Source organism: Monodon monoceros, unplaced genomic scaffold (genome assembly GCF_005190385.1).
Source record: "Monodon monoceros isolate NGI ecotype Baffin Bay Population unplaced genomic scaffold, NGI_Narwhal_1 Super_Scaffold_21, whole genome shotgun sequence".
Taxonomy (NCBI): domain Eukaryota; kingdom Metazoa; phylum Chordata; class Mammalia; order Artiodactyla; family Monodontidae; genus Monodon; species Monodon monoceros.
In genome coordinates, this window is record NW_021703778.1 from 89020949 (window position 1) to 89039234 (window position 18286).

The window sequence follows — 18286 nt, forward strand, 5'->3', positions numbered from 1 at the left end:
GTGAATCAGTTATACATATACATATGTTCCCATATCTCTTCCCTCTTGCATCTCCCTCCCTCCCACCCTCCCTATCCCACCCCTCCATGCGGTCACAAAGCACCCAGCTGATCTCCCTGTGCTATGCGGCTGCTTCCCACTAGCTATCTACCTTACGTTAGTTAGTGTATATATGTCCATGCCTCTCTCTCGCTTTGTCACAGCTTACCCTTCCCCCTCCCCATATTCTCAAGTCCGTTCTCTAGTAGGTCTGTGTCTTTATTCCTGTCTTACCCCTAGGTTCTTCATGACATTTTTTTTCTCTTAAATTCCATATATATGTATTAGCATACGGTATTTGTCTTTCTCTTTCTGACTTACTTCACTCTGTATGACAGACTCTGGGTCTATCCACCTCATTACAAATAGCTCAATTTCGTTTCTTTTTATGGCTGAGTAATATTCCATTGTATATATGTGCCACATCTTCTTTATCCATTCATCCGATGGTGGACACTTAGGTTGTTTCCATATCCGGGCTATTGTAAATAGAGCTGCAATGAACATTTTGGTACATGACTCTTTTTGAATTTTGGTTTTCTCAGGGTATATGCCCAGTAGTGGGATTGCTGGGTCATGTGGTAGTTCTATTTGTAGTTTTTTAAGGAACCTCCATACTGTTCTCCACAGTGGCTGTACCAATTCACATTCCCACCAGCAGTGCAAGAGTGTTCCCTTTTCTCCACACCCTCTCCAGCATTTATTGTTTCTAGATTGTTTGATGATGGCCATTCTGACTGGTGTGAGATGATATCTTATTGTAGTTTTGATTTGCATTTCTCTAATGATTAATGCCGTTGAGCATTCTTTCATGTGTTTGTTGGCAGTCTGTATATTTTCTTTGGAGAAATGTCTGTTTAGATCTTCTGCCCATTTTTGGATTGGGTTGTTTGTTTTTTTGTTATTGAGCTGCATGAGCTGCTTGTAAATTTTGGAAATTAATCCTTTGTCAGCTGCTTCATTTGCAAATCTTTTCTCCCGTTCTGAGGGTTGTCTTTTCATCTTGTTTATGGTTTCCTTTGCTGTGCAAAAGCTTTGAAGTTTCATTAGGTCCCATTTGTCCCATTTGATTTTATTTCCATTTCTCTAGGAGGTGGGTCAAGAAAGAATCTTGCTGTGTTTTATGTCATAGAGTGTTCTGCCTGTGTTTTCCTCCAAGAGTTTGATAGTGTTTGGCCTTACATTTAGGTCTTTAATCCATTTTGAGTTTATTTTTATGTATGGTGTTAGGGAGTGTTCTAATTTCATTCTTTTACATGTACCTGTCCAGTTTTCCCAGCACCACGTATTGAAGAGGCTGTCCTTTCTCCACTGTACATTCCTGCCTCCTTTATCAAAGATAAGGTGACCATATGTGCGTGGGTTTATCTCTGGGCTTTCTATACTGTTCCATTGATCTATCTTTCTGTTTTTGTGCCAGTACCATACTGTCTTGATTACTGTAGCTTTGTAGTATAGTCTGAAGTCAGGGAGCCTGATTCCTCCAGTTCCGTTTTTCGTTCTCAAGATTGCTTTGGCTATTCGGGGTCTTTTGTGTTTCCATACAAATTGTGAAATTTTTTGTTCTAGTTCTGTGAAAAATGCCAGTGGTAGTTTGATAGGGATTGCATTGAATCTGTAGATTGCTTTGGGTAGTAGAGTCATTTTCACAATGTTGATTCTTCCAATCCAAGAACATGGTATATCTCTCCATCTGTTTGTATCATCTTTCATTTCTTTCATCCGTGTTTTATAATTTTATGCATACAGGTCTTTTGTCTCCTTAGGTAGGTTTATTCATAGATATTTTATTCTTTTTGTTGCATTGGTAAATGGGAGTGTTTTCTTGATTTCACTTTCAGATTTTTCATCATTAGTGTATAGGAATGCCAGAGATTTCTGTGCATTAATTTTGTATCCTGCAACTTTACCAAATTCATTGATTAGCTCTAGTAGTTTTCTGGTAGCATCTTTAGGGTTCTCTATATATAGTATCATGTCATCTGCAAACAGTGACAGCTTTACTTCTTCTTTTCCAATTTTGATTCCTTTTATTTCTTTTTCTTCTCTGACTGCTGTGGCTAAAACTTCCAAAACTATGTTGAGTAAGAGTGGTGAGAGTGGGCAACCTTGTCTTGTTCCTGATCTTAGTGGAAATGCTTTCAGTTTTTCATCATTGAGGATGATGTTGGCTGTGGGTTTGTTATATATGGCCTTTATTATGTTGAGGGTAGTTCCCTCTATGCCTACTTTCTGCAGGGTTTTTAACATAAATGGGTGTTGAATTTTGTCAAAAGCTTTCTCTGCATCTATTGAGATGATCATATGGTTTTTCTCCTTCAGTTTGTTAATATGGTTTATCACATTGATTGATTTGTGTATATTGAAGAATCCTTGCATTCCTGGAATAAACCCCACTTGATCATGGTGTATGATCCTTTTAATGAGCTGTTGGATTCTGTTTGCTAGTATTTTGTTCAGGATTTTTGCATCTATGTTCATCCGTGATATTGGCCTGTAGTTTTCTTTCTTTGTGACACCCTTGTCTGGTTTTGGTATCAAGATGATGGTGGCCTTGTAGAATGAATTTGGGAGTGTTCCTTCCTCTGCTATATTTTGGAAGAGTTTGAGAAGGATAGGTGTTAGGTCTTCTCTAAATGTTTGATAGAATTCGCCTGTGAAGCCATCTGGTCCTGGGCTTTTGTTTGTTGGAAGATTTTTAATCACAGTTTCAATTTCAGTGCTTGTGATTGGTCTGTTCATATTTTCTGTTTCTTCCTGATTCAGTCTTGGCAGGTTGTGCATTTCTAAGAATTGGTCCATTTCTTCCAGGTTGTCCATTGTATTGGCATAGAGTTGCTTGTAGTAATCTCTCATGATCTTTTGTATTTCTGCAGTGTCATTTGTTACTTCTCCTTTTTCATTTCTAATTCTATTGATTTGAGTCTTCTCCGTTTTTTTCTTGATGAGTCTGGCTAATGGTTTATCTATTTTGTTTATCTTCTCAAAGAACCAGCTTTTAGTTTTATTGATGTTTGCTATCTTTTTTCATTTATTTCTGATCTGATTTTTATGATATCTTTCCTTCTGCTAACTTAGGGTTTTTTTTGTTCTTCTTTCTCTAATTGCTTTAGGTGCAAGGTTAGGTTGTTTATTCGAGATGTTTCCTGTTTCTTAAGGTGGGCTTATATTGCTAAAAACTTCCCTCTTAGAACTGCTTTTGCTGCATCCCATAGGTTTTGGGTCGTCATGTCTCCATTGTCATTTGTTTCTAGGTATTTTTTTATTTCCTCTTTGATTTCTTCAGTGATCACTTGGTTATTAAGTAGTGTATTGTTTAGCCTCCATGTGTTTGTACTTTTTACAGATCTTTTCCTGTAATTGACATCTAGTCTCATAGCACTGTGGTCAGAAAAGATACTTGATACAATTTCAATTTTCTTAAATTTACCAAGGCTTCATTTGTGACCCAAGATATGATCTATCCTGGAGAATGTTCCATGAGCACTTGATAAAAATGTGTATTCTGTTGTTTTTGGATGGAGTGTCCTATAAATATCAATTAAGTCCATCTTTTTTAATGTATCATTTAAAGCTTGTGTTCCCTTATTTATTTTCATTTTGGATGATCTGTCCATTGGTGAAAGTGGGGTGTTAAAGTCCCCTACTATGAATGTGTTACTATCGATTTCCCCTTTTATGGCTGTTAGTATTTGCCTTATGTATTGAGGTGCTCCTATGTTGGGTGCATAAATATTTACAATTGTTATATCTTCTTCTTGGGTCGATCCCTTGATCATTATGTAGTGTCCTTCTTTGTCTCTTCTAATAGTCTTTATTTTAAAGTCTATTTTGTCCGATATGAGAATTGCTACTCCAGCTTTCTTTTGGTTTCCATTTGCATGGAATATCTTTTTCCATCCCGTCACTTTCAGTCTGTATGTGTCTCTAGGTCTGAAGTGGGTCTCTAGTAGACAGCATATATCTGGGTCTTGTTTGTGTATCCATTTAGCCAATCTGTGTCTTTTGGTGGGAGCATTTAGTCCATTTACATTTAAGGTAATTATCGATATGTATGTTCCTATTCCCATTTTCTTAATTGTTTTGCGTTTGTTATTGTAGGTCTTTTCCTTCTCTTGTGTTTCTTGCCTAGAGAATTTCCTTTAGCATTTGTTGTAAAGCTGGTTTGGTGGTGCTGAACTCTCTCAGTTTTTGCTTGTCTGTAAAGGTTTTAATTTCTTCATCAAATCTGAATGAGATCCTTGCTGGGTAGAGTAATCTTGGTTGCAGGTTTTTCTTCTTCATCACTTTAAATATGTCCTGCCAGTCCATTCTGGCTTGCAGAGTTTCTGCTAAAAGATCAGCTGTTAACCTTATGGGGATTCCCTTGTGTGTTATTTTTCCCTTGCTGCTTTTAATATGCTTTCTTTGCATTTAATTTTTGACAGTTTGATTAATATGTGTCTTGGCATATTTCTCCTTGGATTTATCCTGTGTGGGACTCTCTGTGCTTCCTGGACTTGATTAACTATTTCCTTTCCCATATTAGGGAAGTTTTCCACTATAATCTCTTCAAATATTTTCTCAGTCCCTTTCTTTTTCTCTTCTTCTTCTGGAACCCCTATAATTCGAATGTTGGTGCATTTAATGTTGTCCCAGAGGTCTCTGAGACTGTCCTCAGTTCTTTTCATTCTTTTTTCTTTATTCTGCTCTGCAGTAGTTATTTCCACTATTTTATCTTCCAGGTCGCTTATCCGTTCTTCTCCCTCAGTTATTCTGCTATTGATCCCATCTAGAGTATTTTTCATTTCATTTATTGTGTTGTTAATCATTGCTTGTTTCATCTTTAGTTCTTCTAGGTCCTTGTTAAATGTTTCTTGCATTTTGTCTATTCTGTTTCCAAGATTTTGGATCATCTTTAGTATCATTATTCTGAATTCTTTTTCAGGTAGACTGCCTATTTCCTCTTCATTTGTTAGGTTTGGTGGGTTTTTATCTCGCTCCTTCATCTGCGGTGTGTTTTTCTGTCTTCTCATTTTGCTTATCTTACTGTGTTTTGTTTATCTTACTGTCTCCTTTTTGCAGGCTGCAGGTTCGTAGTTCCCATTGTTTTTGGTGTCTGTCCCCAGTGGCTAAGGTTGTTTCAGTGGGTTGTGTAGGCTTCCTGGTTGAGGGGACTAGTGCCTGTGTTCTGGTGGGTGAGGCTGGATCTTATGTCTCTGGTGGGCAGGTCCACACCTATGGTGTGTTTTGGGGTGTCTGTGGACTTATTATGATTTTAGGCAGCCTCTCTGCTAATGGGTAGGGTTGTGTTCCTGTATTGCTAGTTGTTTGCCATAGGGTGTCCAGCACTGTAGCTTGCTGGTCATTGAGTGACGCTGGGTGCTGGCGTTGAGATGGAGATCTCTGGGAGATTTTCGCCGTTTGATATTATGTGGAGCTGCGAGGTCTCTTGTTGACCAGTGTCCTGAAGTTGGCTCTCCCACCTCAGAGGCACAGCACTGACTCCTGGGTGAAGCACCAAGAGCCTTTTATCCACATGGCTCAAAATAAAAGGGAGAAAAAGTAGAGAGAAAGAATTAGTAGAAGTAGGAAGGAAGGAAGGAAGGAAGAAAGAAGAAAAGAAGGAAAGAAAGAAAGGAGGGAGGGAGGGAGGGAAGGAGGGAGGGACGGTGGGAGGAAGGAAGGAAGGAAGGAGGGAAGGAAGGGAAAAAGAGAGAAAGAAAACAAAAGTTAAATACAATAAAGTTATTAAATTAAAAATAATTATTAAGGAAAAAAACAGACAGATAGAACCTTAGGACAAATGGTGGAAGCAAAGCTATACAGACAAAATCTCATACAGAAGCATACACATACACACTCACAAAAAGAGGAAAAGGGGAAAAAAATCATAAATCTTGCTCTCAAAGTCCACCTCCTCAATTTGGCATGATTCATCATCTAAAGGAGGGAGGGAGGGAGGGAAAGAAAGAAGGAAGGAAGGAAGGAAGGAAGGAAGGAAGGAAGGAAGGAAGGAAGGAAGATAAAGTAAAATAAAATAAAGTTATTAAAATCAAAAATAATTATTAAGAAAAAAAATTAAAAATAAAAAACGGATGGATAGAACCCTAGGACAAATGGTGGAAGCAAAGCTATACAGACAAAATCTCACAGAGAAGCATACACATACACACTCACAAAAAGAGGAAAATGGGAAAAAATCCTAAATCTTGCTCTCAAAGTCCACCTCCTCAATTTGGGATGATTCGTAGTCTATTCATGTATTCCACAGATGCAGGGTACATCAAGTTGATTGTGGAGCTTTAATCCACTGCTTCTGAGGCTGCTGGGAGAGACTTCCCTTTCTCTTCTTTGTTCTCACAGCTCCCAGGGGCTCAGCTTTGGATTTGGCCCCGCCTCTGCGTGTAGGTCGCAGAAGGGTGTCTGTTTTTTGCTCAGACAGGACGGGGTTAAAGGAGCCGCTGATTCGGGGTCTCTGGCTCACTCAGGCCAGGGGGAGGGAGGGGCACGGAGTGCGGGGTGAGCCTGCGGCGGCAGAGGCCGGCGTGACGTTGCACCAGCCTGAGGCTCGCTCTGCGTTCTCCCGGGGAAGTTGTCCCTGGATCCCGGGAACCTGGCAGTGGCGGGCTGCACAGGCTCCCCGGAAGGGAGGTGTGGATAGTGACCTGTGCTCGCACACAGGCTTCTTGCTGGCGGTAGCAGCAGCGTTAGCGTCTCCTGCCCGTCTCTGGGGTCCGCGCTTTGAGCCGCGGCTCGTGCCTGTCTCTGGAGCTCCTTTAAGCAGCGCTGGTAATCCCCTCTCCTCGCGCACCAGGAAACAAAGAGGGAAGAAAAAGTCTCTTGCCTCTTCGGCAGCTCCAGACCTTTTCCTGGACTCCCTCCCGGCTAGCCGTGGTGCACTAACCCCTTCAGGCTGTGTTCACGCTGCCAACCCCAGTCCTCTCCCGACGGCACTCCGAGCGAGGCCCGAGCCTCAGCTCCCAGACCCGCCTGCCCCAGCGGGTGAGCAGACAAGCCTCTCAGGCTGTTGAGTGCCGGTCGGCACCGATCCTCTGTGCGGGAATCTCTCCGCTTTGCCCTCCGCACCCCTGTGGCTGCGCTCTCCTCCGCGGCTTCGAAGCGCCCCCTCTCCGCCACCCGCAGTCTCCGCCCGCAAAGGGGCTTCCTAGTGTGTGGAAACCTTTCCTCCTTCACAGCTCTCTCCCACTGGTGCAGGTCCCGTCCCTATTCTTTTGTCTCTGTTTTTTCTTTTGCCCTACCCAGGTACGTGGGGAGTTTCTTGCCTTTGGGAGGTCTGAGGTCTGCCAGTGCTCAGTAGGTGTTCTGTAGTAGTTGTTCCACGTGTAGATGTATTTCTGGTGTATCTGTGGGGAGGAAGGTGATCTCCGCGTCTTACTCTTCTGCCATCTTCCCCTCGTCCATCTTATTTGTTCTTAAAGGAAAAATTGAATCTTTTATATGTACTATTTTTTTTTTTTTTTTGTGGTACGCGGGCCTCTCACTGTTGTGGCCTCTCCCGTTGCGGAGCACAGGCTCCGGATGCGCAGGCTCATAGGCCATGGCTCACGGGCGAAGCCGCTCCACAGCATGTGGGATCTTCCCGGACCGGGGTACGAACGCGTGTCCCCTGCATCGGCAGGCGGACTCTCAGCCACTGCGCCACCAGGGAAGCCCTATATGTACTATTTTTGTAATATGCTTCCTGTGCTTAATGAAATATTGTGATAGGTTTTTTCTTGTCACTAAGTATGCAAGAACCTCATCTTTTTTTTACATCATAATTTTTAATTGCTGTGTAGTATTGCAGTATATGAATGCATTATACTTTAGTCCCCTATTGCTGAAGAGGCTTTTCAAGTTTTTTGCTCATATAAACGTCTCTGCACCTCAAGGTTTAAACACTTGCCTAATTATTTTGTTACGATAAATTCTTCGAAGTGGATTTGCTGAAGAATACAGTATACTCTTTCTTATGACTCTGAATACATATTGTCAAATTGCTCTCAGAAAAGTAACTCCAATTTAAGCTCTCTCTAGCAGTATGTACATCTGTAATGGTACTGATATTTTTAATCTTTGTTGGTCTAATACATGAAAGATGGTGTTTAATTTTCATTTGCAGTTCTTTAATTATCAGTGAGGTTGACCATGTTTTCATGATTATTGACCTTTTTTTTCCTTTTTGGTAGTGAATTATCTGTTCCTGTCCTTCACCCTTTTCCTGTTTTTTGTAAAAGTTCCTTATTTAGTAAAGATATTAATTCTTTACTTGTATTTGTTATCAATAAATTTTTTATGGTTTATATTTTGTCTCTGGAGTTTTGTGACATCTTCATTGTTTTAATACTTGATACCAGTTTATAAAGTAACCTTTGACTACTTTGAATTTATGAATTACATTATTTTATTCTTCAAATTAGAAGTCACTTGCAACAGACCAAAGGATAGGCTATAAAATACAAAGCTAGTTTTTAGTCACGTTTTTATACTCAGTGAAAATGAATATCTCATTTACTGTAGTATTTAAATAACAGGTGTGTTAGGGAAGGGAACTCTCACCATAACTGTTAGTTACCTATTTGAAGACACTGTCTCACCAACCCAGATAAGAAGGAAGCCAATAATAGAGGAAAAGTTAATTAGAATTCTTTTGTTGACTGAAGACTAGATGGGAAATAATGATAATAAAAACAGTAATAATATTTAACAATTGTTATTGAGTTCTTACTTCGTGCCAAGTATTGTGAACCTTGTTGAATTTGATGTCAAAAAAGGGAATTATTCACGTCATAATTCTCTGTTGCTGTGGTCCAAAAGAAAATACTGGATCAGTTGGACTATCTGATCCAGAAAAAAATGTATGTTTTATGGAGGTTTTTGGTTCTTAAGTAACTAATTTTTTCTTTTACAATTCTATAGGATTTGATTAAACAATATAATACCTTAATAGAAGAAATGCTTCAAGTCCTCATCTATATTGTGGGTAAGATTAAAACATGTTTTGAAATAGAACATGAGTTACTTTTTAGAGAGAACATTAATAAGAACTGTAAGTTATTTTGTTCTTCTCCCAAATACAGCAGAGAATATTAGAGATAATGTGACTAATGTGATTGATATGTTTAGGAACTCACCTTTTAAAAAACACAGCTATTACATCTTCATTTTTCAATACCTGATTTGTAATTGTTTGGACTTGTTTGTAGAGATCTGGGATATAATTATCCTAGTTAGAAAAGTAAATGTAAAATAACTATGTCGAGTGCTAAAAATTTTATGTGTGTGTGTGTGTATATATATATATATATATATATAATTTCAATGTAACATTCGTCTAAGTAAGATATATTTTCATCAAGTCATTCTGTTAAATTACTTTGTGCAAATATTGGCCATACTTCTACTTTTGTATATTCTATATTATAGTCTCTGTTGATCTTACCAGCTAAGTAAAAGTTTTTGACTTCTCATTCTGGTTCTTATTTCTTACTGTACTGCAGGAGACACTGCTTTGTATTAATACTTCCTAGTGAGGTTTCTAGCCATTAGTCAAATCTGAAAACCTGGGTTCATTTTATTTGTTTATCAGGGAGCTAGTTGCTGGGCTAGCTGCTTGTCTCAGCAGGAAGTGTGATAAACCGTCATTGCTAAGTGAGATTGCTAAATCTTCCAGGCACTAACTCTTCTGGAATAACTCCAGAGTATTCCATAGGAAACTGCTGAAAAAAATGGACAAATTAAAAATGTGTAGAAGATTTTTAAGTTGGTGACATACTTTATTAAATTACAAAGACTTGAGGGGAATTTTTGTGTTTGTTCTTGGAATACTATATGAAGAATTTCTAATACTGCTTATTAATGCTATATATTAAAATTGCTAATATATTTTTGCTGTTTTATATTTTACTATTTTATTATTGCTACTATTATTTTGCTGTTATTTTGTTTACCCAAATTCATTGGGTATTTCCTTCTATGTGATTTGATTTTTAGTTAATATTTGCTGCATTCCTGAGTATAAGTTTATTACCTTTAGGAGTCATCATTTTTAAAGGTGTGTGTGTTTGTGTAAAATCTCTGATCATATTAAGATTAATATAATCTCTGATTATATTAATTAAGAAAACATTAAGAAGTAGCAAAAGATTTGGATTAGGAATCAGAAGATCTAGAGTTGACCTCGCTATAAACTATGAAGAGTGTGCCATTTACATTTTTAGGGTCTCAAATTCTTGATTTGTAAAACGTGAAAGTAATCTACATGATCTCTAAGGTTCTTTCTAGCACGAAACTTATAGAGGGTACTGTTTTGGTGGAAAACAATTGAAAATTACAGTGTTTGAAGAGGAGTGAGTCTGTTGGAAGTGAATTAAATTAACAAAATGTCATTCTTTGGCTAATTTGTAGAATTCATCAAATCTCTTAGGCAAAAAATTCCTGTCTTCTAATAACCCTCTTATAGATATCACAGGACTTTGTACTCATGTTGTAGTATTGAAAATCAGTGGTGACATAAGGTCAAATATTTTAAGCCTTCTTGAAGCATTGGGGATTAGATGCTGTTGACACCAGTGAAGTTCCCGTAGTTAATTTAGCTATTTTCTCTCCCCATTTGGCAGTTTATCGAGATGAAAAGTGGAAACCTGATCATGTGGGCATGTTAGCAACACCATCCATTCCTGATATATATTACTATTTTGTCATTTAACCCATAGAGATATTTTTAAGTATTTTGTTTTTCAGTTTTCACTTTGTTCTTTCTTAAATAACAAGTAGAGACAACATTGAGGAAATCTTGAAAGAAAAGCTATTGTTCCATGATGGCCACTACTTATTCAATGCTATCTTCCTTGTTTTCTGGGTTAGAGACCATGCTAATTTAATCGAGGGGCCTTGTTTATAATGTGTGAGTATGTGTATGTATATGTGTGTGTGTGTTTAAGAGAAGGCCTGTGTTCTTCAGATCTCTTCATTTTTCTTCCTCTTTTAGCAAAGAGACTCTTGTTCAGATTTAGGAACATGTCCAAATAATTATTGGTTACTATCTCATAGATTTGATTTAATGCAGTGTTCTTGATGGGAAGACATTTAAATGGAAAGCAATTAATTGTTTTACTTTTTCTTTTCATTGTTTGTATTAGGAGAGCGTTATGTCCCTGGAGTGGGAAATGTGACCAAAGAAGAGGTCACAATGAGAGAAATTATTCACTTGCTTTGTATTGAACCCATGCCACACAGTGCCATTGCCAAAAATTTACCTGAGAATGTAAGTCCAGTTTTGTTTTTCACTCCATTCACCTCAAGATGGGATAGTTTTTTCTTTTTCTTTAATTGGAAGCCACTCGAAGTTTTAGGAAAATCTGTTTAGGAAATTTTCAGATATAAAACTCTCACCATTAATTTTTTTGTGGTATAAACTTTAATTCTGGGCTTTTGGGCATTAGGAAACATTTTAGAGACATTCTGACTGTTTAGAAAACATTTTAGAGCAGGAAACTCTTTGCTTTTTTGTTTTACTTTAACAAATTTTCTCCAGAGGAAAAGGGGACTTCCTGAAATGCTGAGACTATTTGGGTGGTGTGTTAGTCTGGGTCTTCTGAGAAGCAGATGTCAAGACAAAAGATTTAAGATTTAATTAGGAACAATGACTATGAGAGAAATGGTGAGGAAGCTGGGAAAGGCTGGGGGAGCCATCATACTGTGGTGCAAATCTGACTCCAGGTGAAGGAAAGAGGGAAGGAACGTTAGGTAGGACTGTCCTAGAGTGCTGGGTAGTCTAATCAAGGCTTGTTGCCTTCCCATGTCTCCCAGAGTGTGCCTGCATTAGTATCTCTGTTCTCTAGCTGGAGGTCTGCAGGGTGCAGTCTCATGGCCGACACAGGTGATATTTATGTTCAGTATTGCTGATATTGAAGCAGTAATCCTAAAGATTATGAGTCATATTTTTCACTCCGAGATTTAATTTTGAATTAGAACAATGATTCTTAAAAGAGATTAGATTTACCTGTACTATCAAGGCTATCCAGAGAAGTAGAATGGAGGTAAGCTTTGACTGTTGGTCATTTTTCTTCCAACATACCTGTATCTTTTTCCAATTTCATTGTTAACTGATTCTCAAACTTTAACCATTTGGCATATCACCTTCATAATATTTGCACATCTGTCTACCAATTTTATAATTATTAATACAGTTTATTTATTTATTATTATTTTTGGCTGTGTTGGGTCTTTGTTGCTGTGCGCGGGCTTTCTCTAGTTGCAGCTAGCGGGGGCTACTCTTCGTTGCAGTGCGCAGCCTTCTCATTGTGGTGGCTTCTCTTGTTGCGGAACACAGTCTCTAGGCACACGGGCTTCAGTAGTTGTGGCGTGCAGGCTCAGTAGTTGTGGCTCACGGGCTCAGTAGCTGTGACGCACGGGCTTAGTGGCTCCACGGCATGGGGGATCTTCCCGGACCAGGGATTAAACCCACGTCCCCTGCATTGACAGGCAGATTCTTAACCACTGTGCCACCAGGGAAGTCCCTTATTAATACATTTTAAAATCAACTTACATTTTTCCTTAGCATCTTTCTAAGCAATATTACAATGAAATAGTAGGTTTAACATTCTAGATTAATTTTTTCCTAATACATGTCAAGATAAATGAATATTCAGAAATTTAAAAATATATAACTGTGTGCCACCTAAAATAATTTCACATACCAATAATGATATACATTCCGTATTTTGCAAAAAAAAAAAAAGCTTTAGTGTCTACCCTAAGTTTTCACTGCTTATCTCAAGTACGTTTTTAAAGGAGGCTAAATTTAATTTTTGCAACACTATAGGAATCTATGAATTTGCTTTAGTATATTGACTAGGTCCTTATCCTGATTTTAAATGACTTCATTAAAAAAAAATTCCTTATTGGGACTTCCCTGGTGGTCCAGTGGTTAGGACTCCGTCCTTCCACTGCAGGGGCATGGGTTCGATCCCTGGTCGGGGAACTGAGATCCCACATGACGCACGGCATGTCCAAAAAGAAACAAAAAAAAGTTCCGAATTCAAGGAAAAATTCAGGCCAGTCAGAAAAAAATAAAATTATTATAATTGCAGAAGCCAGAATATATTTGGACATCTACATATGTGTTTTACTGTAGATCCTATTTATTTTGTTACCTTGGTTTTAGGGATTAGTACAGCATGGGCATGTGCTTAAATGATGTGGGTGATGAACATACTAGATAAAGAAAATAATAATTTCTTTGAATTACTGGTTGTATGTGTATATATATATGAGGGCAAACTTAGATTAAATTTCTTCCTTAAGCAGTTTATACATACATCTTACCTCTGTTAAGAAATTGGTCATCCCTCAAAACAAAGTTAATTGGTCTTAGACCTAATTTTTAAATATTGGAAATTGATCTTCTTTTATTGTTCATAAAACACTTAGGAATGCTATTGAAAGTGTATTTCAGTTCACAGTAAGAGAAGATAAAGTCATTACATGAAGGTAAAAATGACAAAAATGTTGTTTCAACAGGAAAATAATGAAACTGGCTTAGAGAATGTCATAAACAAAGTGGCCACATTTAAGTAAGTACTTAATATTTATGCTTATTCTGAAAGTTAGACCAATCTTTGTTCTTGTATTTGGGATACTTTGTAGAAGCTCTGAAGTTCTTTCCTGAACTCCCAAGGACAAAAACAAAGTACAGACAGAATGGGTGATAACAAGGGGCACACTGTAGGCACTTAGTACCTGTATGATGAAGAAATGAGTATTTTTGTCAAGTGAATGAGAAATGTCCATTTGTGATATTAGGTGACTTAAGTAAGCAAAGAAACCTTTCGATAGTCTCTTTCCCATCAATTCTAAGCCATGACTTCGTTTATTCTATTAAATTTTTATATTGTATTCTAATTTTAGACTTTTCTCTGCTAGGATTAAAACATTATTTTGCAATCCTTCGATTCTTTGAGATACAAAAAAATGGAAATAAGGTTTTAAGTGGATTAATTCTTGAAATTAAAAATTGATACTGGTAGTGAATTTTACTGTTATAGTAATATATTTATAGATAAATTGCTAGTTTCAAATAACCTTAAAAATAGAGTGTAGCTTTTTTATGCTCTAATATTGTTCAATAAAGTATTTCACTCACTTTGATAGAGACCAAAAGCTGTTTAATGTGCAGAACAAATATGGTGTGCTCCTTTTGGCCTTAATGCTTTTCCTTATAGTTCTCTGTAGAGGATTCACCACTATATTTTCATTTACAATTCAATTTTCTACAGATATGATAATCTTACTACCATTTTATATTTGACCTTAGACAATGCAAGCTGTAGTTGAACAGGAAATCTTGAACAGGCTTCGTTTTTAGCTTCTGAAGCCTTAGGGATTTAGGTAGGGTATGGGGTCAAGATCTACATAGTATAAAATGAACTTCTTCAGATTTGTTTAAATTTCATAATTATGAAACACAGCTTAGCTGTTACCAGGACTTTGAGCTTACAGTGTAGGTTTTCAGTTTTACTCTTGAAGTGAAATTTGTCATTTCAGTTTAAGCAAGTTGAATGAGATAAGGCTGATTTCTTCTCTTGATTTTGACTTTTAGATTAACTTTTAGGTTCTTATTTTGTCTTACTCTATACTTCAAGAGCACTGCAGTTCACCTCTGTATTTTCTATCGTTTTAGGAAACCAGGTGTATCAGGACATGGAGTTTATGAGCTGAAAGATGAATCATTGAAAGACTTCAATATGTACTTTTATCATTACTCCAAAACACAACATAGCAAGGTAGGAAAAGTTATCCTCTTCAGTAAAGAGCCTAAAATGCTTTATGCTTTCCAACTCCATAGAAAATTGCCTGGTTTTTCTGTAGTTTCATACTGGTTTTCATTATTAGAGCTCATTATCTTACCGAAGAAATTAAAATTGAATCAATAGTGTTATCTAGTTCGTAGGAAATACTCAGATTTTCCTGATTATACCAAAAATATTCTTTTAGTTGTGTTAGGGGTAGGAGGATTCAATCAAGGATCATGCACTTTATTTGGTGTCATGTTGCTATAGTCTCCTTTAATTTGGAATAATCTTTTTGCCTTTTTTTGTCTTTCATAACATTGACATTTCTGTAGCGTATAGGCTAGTTGTCTTTTAGAATATCCTATATTCTGGATATGTCTGATTGTATTCTTGTGAGTAGATTCAAGTTAAACATCTTAGGGCAAAAATACTACATAAGTGATATATTGCATCACATCAGTAGGCACATATAATGTCTGTTTGTCCCATTAAGGGTTGATGTTAAGTTAGATCACTTAGTTAAGGTAATACCTGGCTTTGTCCTTATAAAATGAATAATTTCCAGTTTGTCGTACAATGCCCTGTATATAATAGACACTAGGTAAATACTGTTGACTGAAAGAATGGGGACTAAATTAGTGATGAAGATTATTACCCATCTATTTTGCAGTGGTTTTCCCTAGGACAACCATTTTGTTTCTGGAATAAGGTAGCATTTGAATACATATTTCAGTATATAAAGTATTTTGGTAGGTTTGTGAATCTTTCCTGCCTGCTTCAAAGTACCCCATTTGTTACATACTTGTCAAGTGGTGTATTTTAAGATAGACTTTTTTTTTTAAATATATATAGGCTGAACATATGCAGAAGAAAAGGAGAAAACAGGAAAACAAAGATGAAGGTAAAAAATGAGACACTGAATTGACTCATTTTGACTATATGCTGTGATTTTGTATCAGCAAAGCATATAGTGTTTTGTTTTTGTTGTTTTTTGAGAATGGGCAACTAATGGAAGTGCAAAGAACCCTTTGTTTCTTGCTCACATATTAAGATATAGCCTACATCAGTGGTGATAGAATTTTAAATTTATAACAAATGGAGTTTATTTTGGGTGACTTGCATAGTGACTTATTTCCCTTGACATTGATGTTTTCAGTGCTTTAAAGGTAACAAAGATCATGTGTTGTTTTGCGTGTAATATATGATTCTGACATTTGCAATTTAGCATGAAGGATAACCCAAATAAAATTGTACCTATTTGTCTCTCCTGACATTGATCTCCTACCCACTTTAGCATTACCACCACCTCCTCCTCCTGAATTCTGCCCTGCTTTCAGCAAAGCAGTTAACCTTCTCAACTGTGATATCATGATGTACATTCTCAGGACCATATTTGAGCAGGCAGTAGACCCAGATTCTAACTTGTGGACCGAAGGGATGCTCCAAATGGTATGTATACCGAAAATATTTTCTCTATTTCAAATACTTTCTCTACTTCATAGAGTTCTTGGAGGTCTGGAGAAGATCGGTAGTCTAACTTTCTGACTTCATTCAGAACCACAACGAGAGCACCTGAGACCTAAGGGTCATTGAAAACAGCTTAGATGTGGCACAGATTTCCTTGTGACACATTCTCAAGTTTTTAGGATCCTTACTCTTGAGAATCATTTACATTAAAAAAAAAAAGCAGAGAAAAATTTTTAAAAGGGCTGTTCCTGCTAATAATAAATTGGCATGTCATTATTGTATCATAGTTTTCTGTATTTTTATTTCACATTGTATTATCAGGAGACAGTATAATAAAGATTTGAAGACAGGTTTAGGCTTGAATTTACCTCACTTGGGTTAGCGCACTTCCCATTTAAGGAGCAAAGAGTAATTTCCCCATTGCTAAAATGGGTTTAAATATAATTATTTCATAGAGTTGTTATGAGAATTAGCTCATTAAATGGAAGCAGTTATTTTTTTCTTCATACTGTTATGGATAAGTTATTTAATAATGTCACCTTTGGTAGCTGTAATAAGATATTTATTTATCACCTGCCAACTAAATTTCCTTGGCTGTTATTGGTCTGGAGGCTCTAAATGCTATCATACTCTATGTGTATATCACTTTTTTTTTATAACAGTGGTAAATAAATGCAGTAAAAATTTCAACCCATAGAGATATATTTGAAATCAAAAGTTAAAATTTCTCTTCCTGCCTTCCATCGCCCTACCTAAAGGTTTGTATCATCTGAAAGTCGTTCCACATTAGAGCATATAGGCCTACCTCATGCTTATAGCTGCGTATTCCATTATATGGACATCTATGATGCATTTAACTATCTCCTGTTAATAGATATTTAGGTTGTTTTTAGGTCTTTGTATAACAGAGAACACTAAAATGAACATTGTTGTACAAATATCTTTGTACACTTAAGTGAGTGACTCTGTTACACTAATTCCTAGCACTAGGTCTGTACCTTTACATTTTTGATAGATATTGTCTAATTGGCCTCCAAAAATGCTATACTGATTTACTTTCCCATTACCAGTGTGGTGAAGAGTGCCTGCTTCCTAACACCTTTGCCAGCTCTGTATTTTACTAAGCTCTAAAATTTTTGCCATTTTAATAGGTGAAAAATAGATGATCTTGTTTCACTCACATTTCTTTAATTTTAAGTGAACTTGAACCCTTTTTTTTTGGCCGTGCCATGTGGCTTGCGGGAACTTCCCCAACCAGGGATTGAACCCAGGCCACGGCAGTGGAAGCCCAGAATCCTAACCACTAAGCCACCAGGCAACTCCCAAGGTTGAACATTTTTCATATGTGTATATTTCATTTCTTTTTCTGTGAACTGCTTGTTCATAACCTTTGCACATTTTTTACCCATCAGATTGCTTATTTTTTTACCTCCATTTAAAATGTATTTAGCTGAAGAAGCACAGTTTTAAAGATCTTGTCCTACTTTCCTTTTTCAGGCGTTTCATATTCTGGCATTGGGCTTACTAGAAGAAAAGCAACAGCTTCAAAAATCTCCCGAAGAAGAAGTGACATTTGACTTTTACCATAAGGCCTCAAGTATGTTTTAGTATCATTTTCAACACAGTTTCAGCTATTTGCCAGTTTGTAACAGAAAGTTTAGCTCTGACAGGATTTTAATCTGTTAGTCCTTAAGACGGAAAACTCTGAAATTGTTTTAAGTCTTTTTGTAGCATTTTTAGTTTTTAACATTTTCAATAACACAGGTATGTTTTTTAATCCCCACGGCAGTCCTTTTACTGCATGAGGGGGGTGCTGCATACATTGATGGTTTCTTACTTTCATTCCTTGTCTCAGTATTATCAAATATTTGCTGCTATCTCAACCATAATGTTTACGCTACCCATCTATGGAAGATATTAATGTTCCTGAATTTAAAATGATTGCGGAAGTCTGAGTGAATGATAATGTGTTTGTTTTGCACAATTTTCAATGTGGAAGAGCA

The 18286-nt window shown here is 37.0% G+C and overlaps 1 protein-coding gene across 5 annotated transcripts in view; it reads left to right on the top strand.

Moving 5' to 3' along the window:
- Nucleotides 1-18286, top strand: part of UBR1 (ubiquitin protein ligase E3 component n-recognin 1) — a 168866-nt gene that overhangs the window by 95014 nt on the left and 55566 nt on the right. For all 5 annotated transcript variants that reach the window (XM_029237186.1, XM_029237188.1, XM_029237187.1 and 2 more), the window contains 7 exons: nucleotides 8941-9004; nucleotides 11163-11287; nucleotides 13546-13598; nucleotides 14705-14807; nucleotides 15669-15717; nucleotides 16111-16265; nucleotides 17781-17880. In XM_029237186.1, the coding sequence (XP_029093019.1) occupies nucleotides 8941-9004; nucleotides 11163-11287; nucleotides 13546-13598; nucleotides 14705-14807; nucleotides 15669-15717; nucleotides 16111-16265; nucleotides 17781-17880 (649 nt within the window). The remainder of the gene's footprint in view (nucleotides 1-8940; nucleotides 9005-11162; nucleotides 11288-13545; nucleotides 13599-14704; nucleotides 14808-15668; nucleotides 15718-16110; nucleotides 16266-17780; nucleotides 17881-18286) is intronic.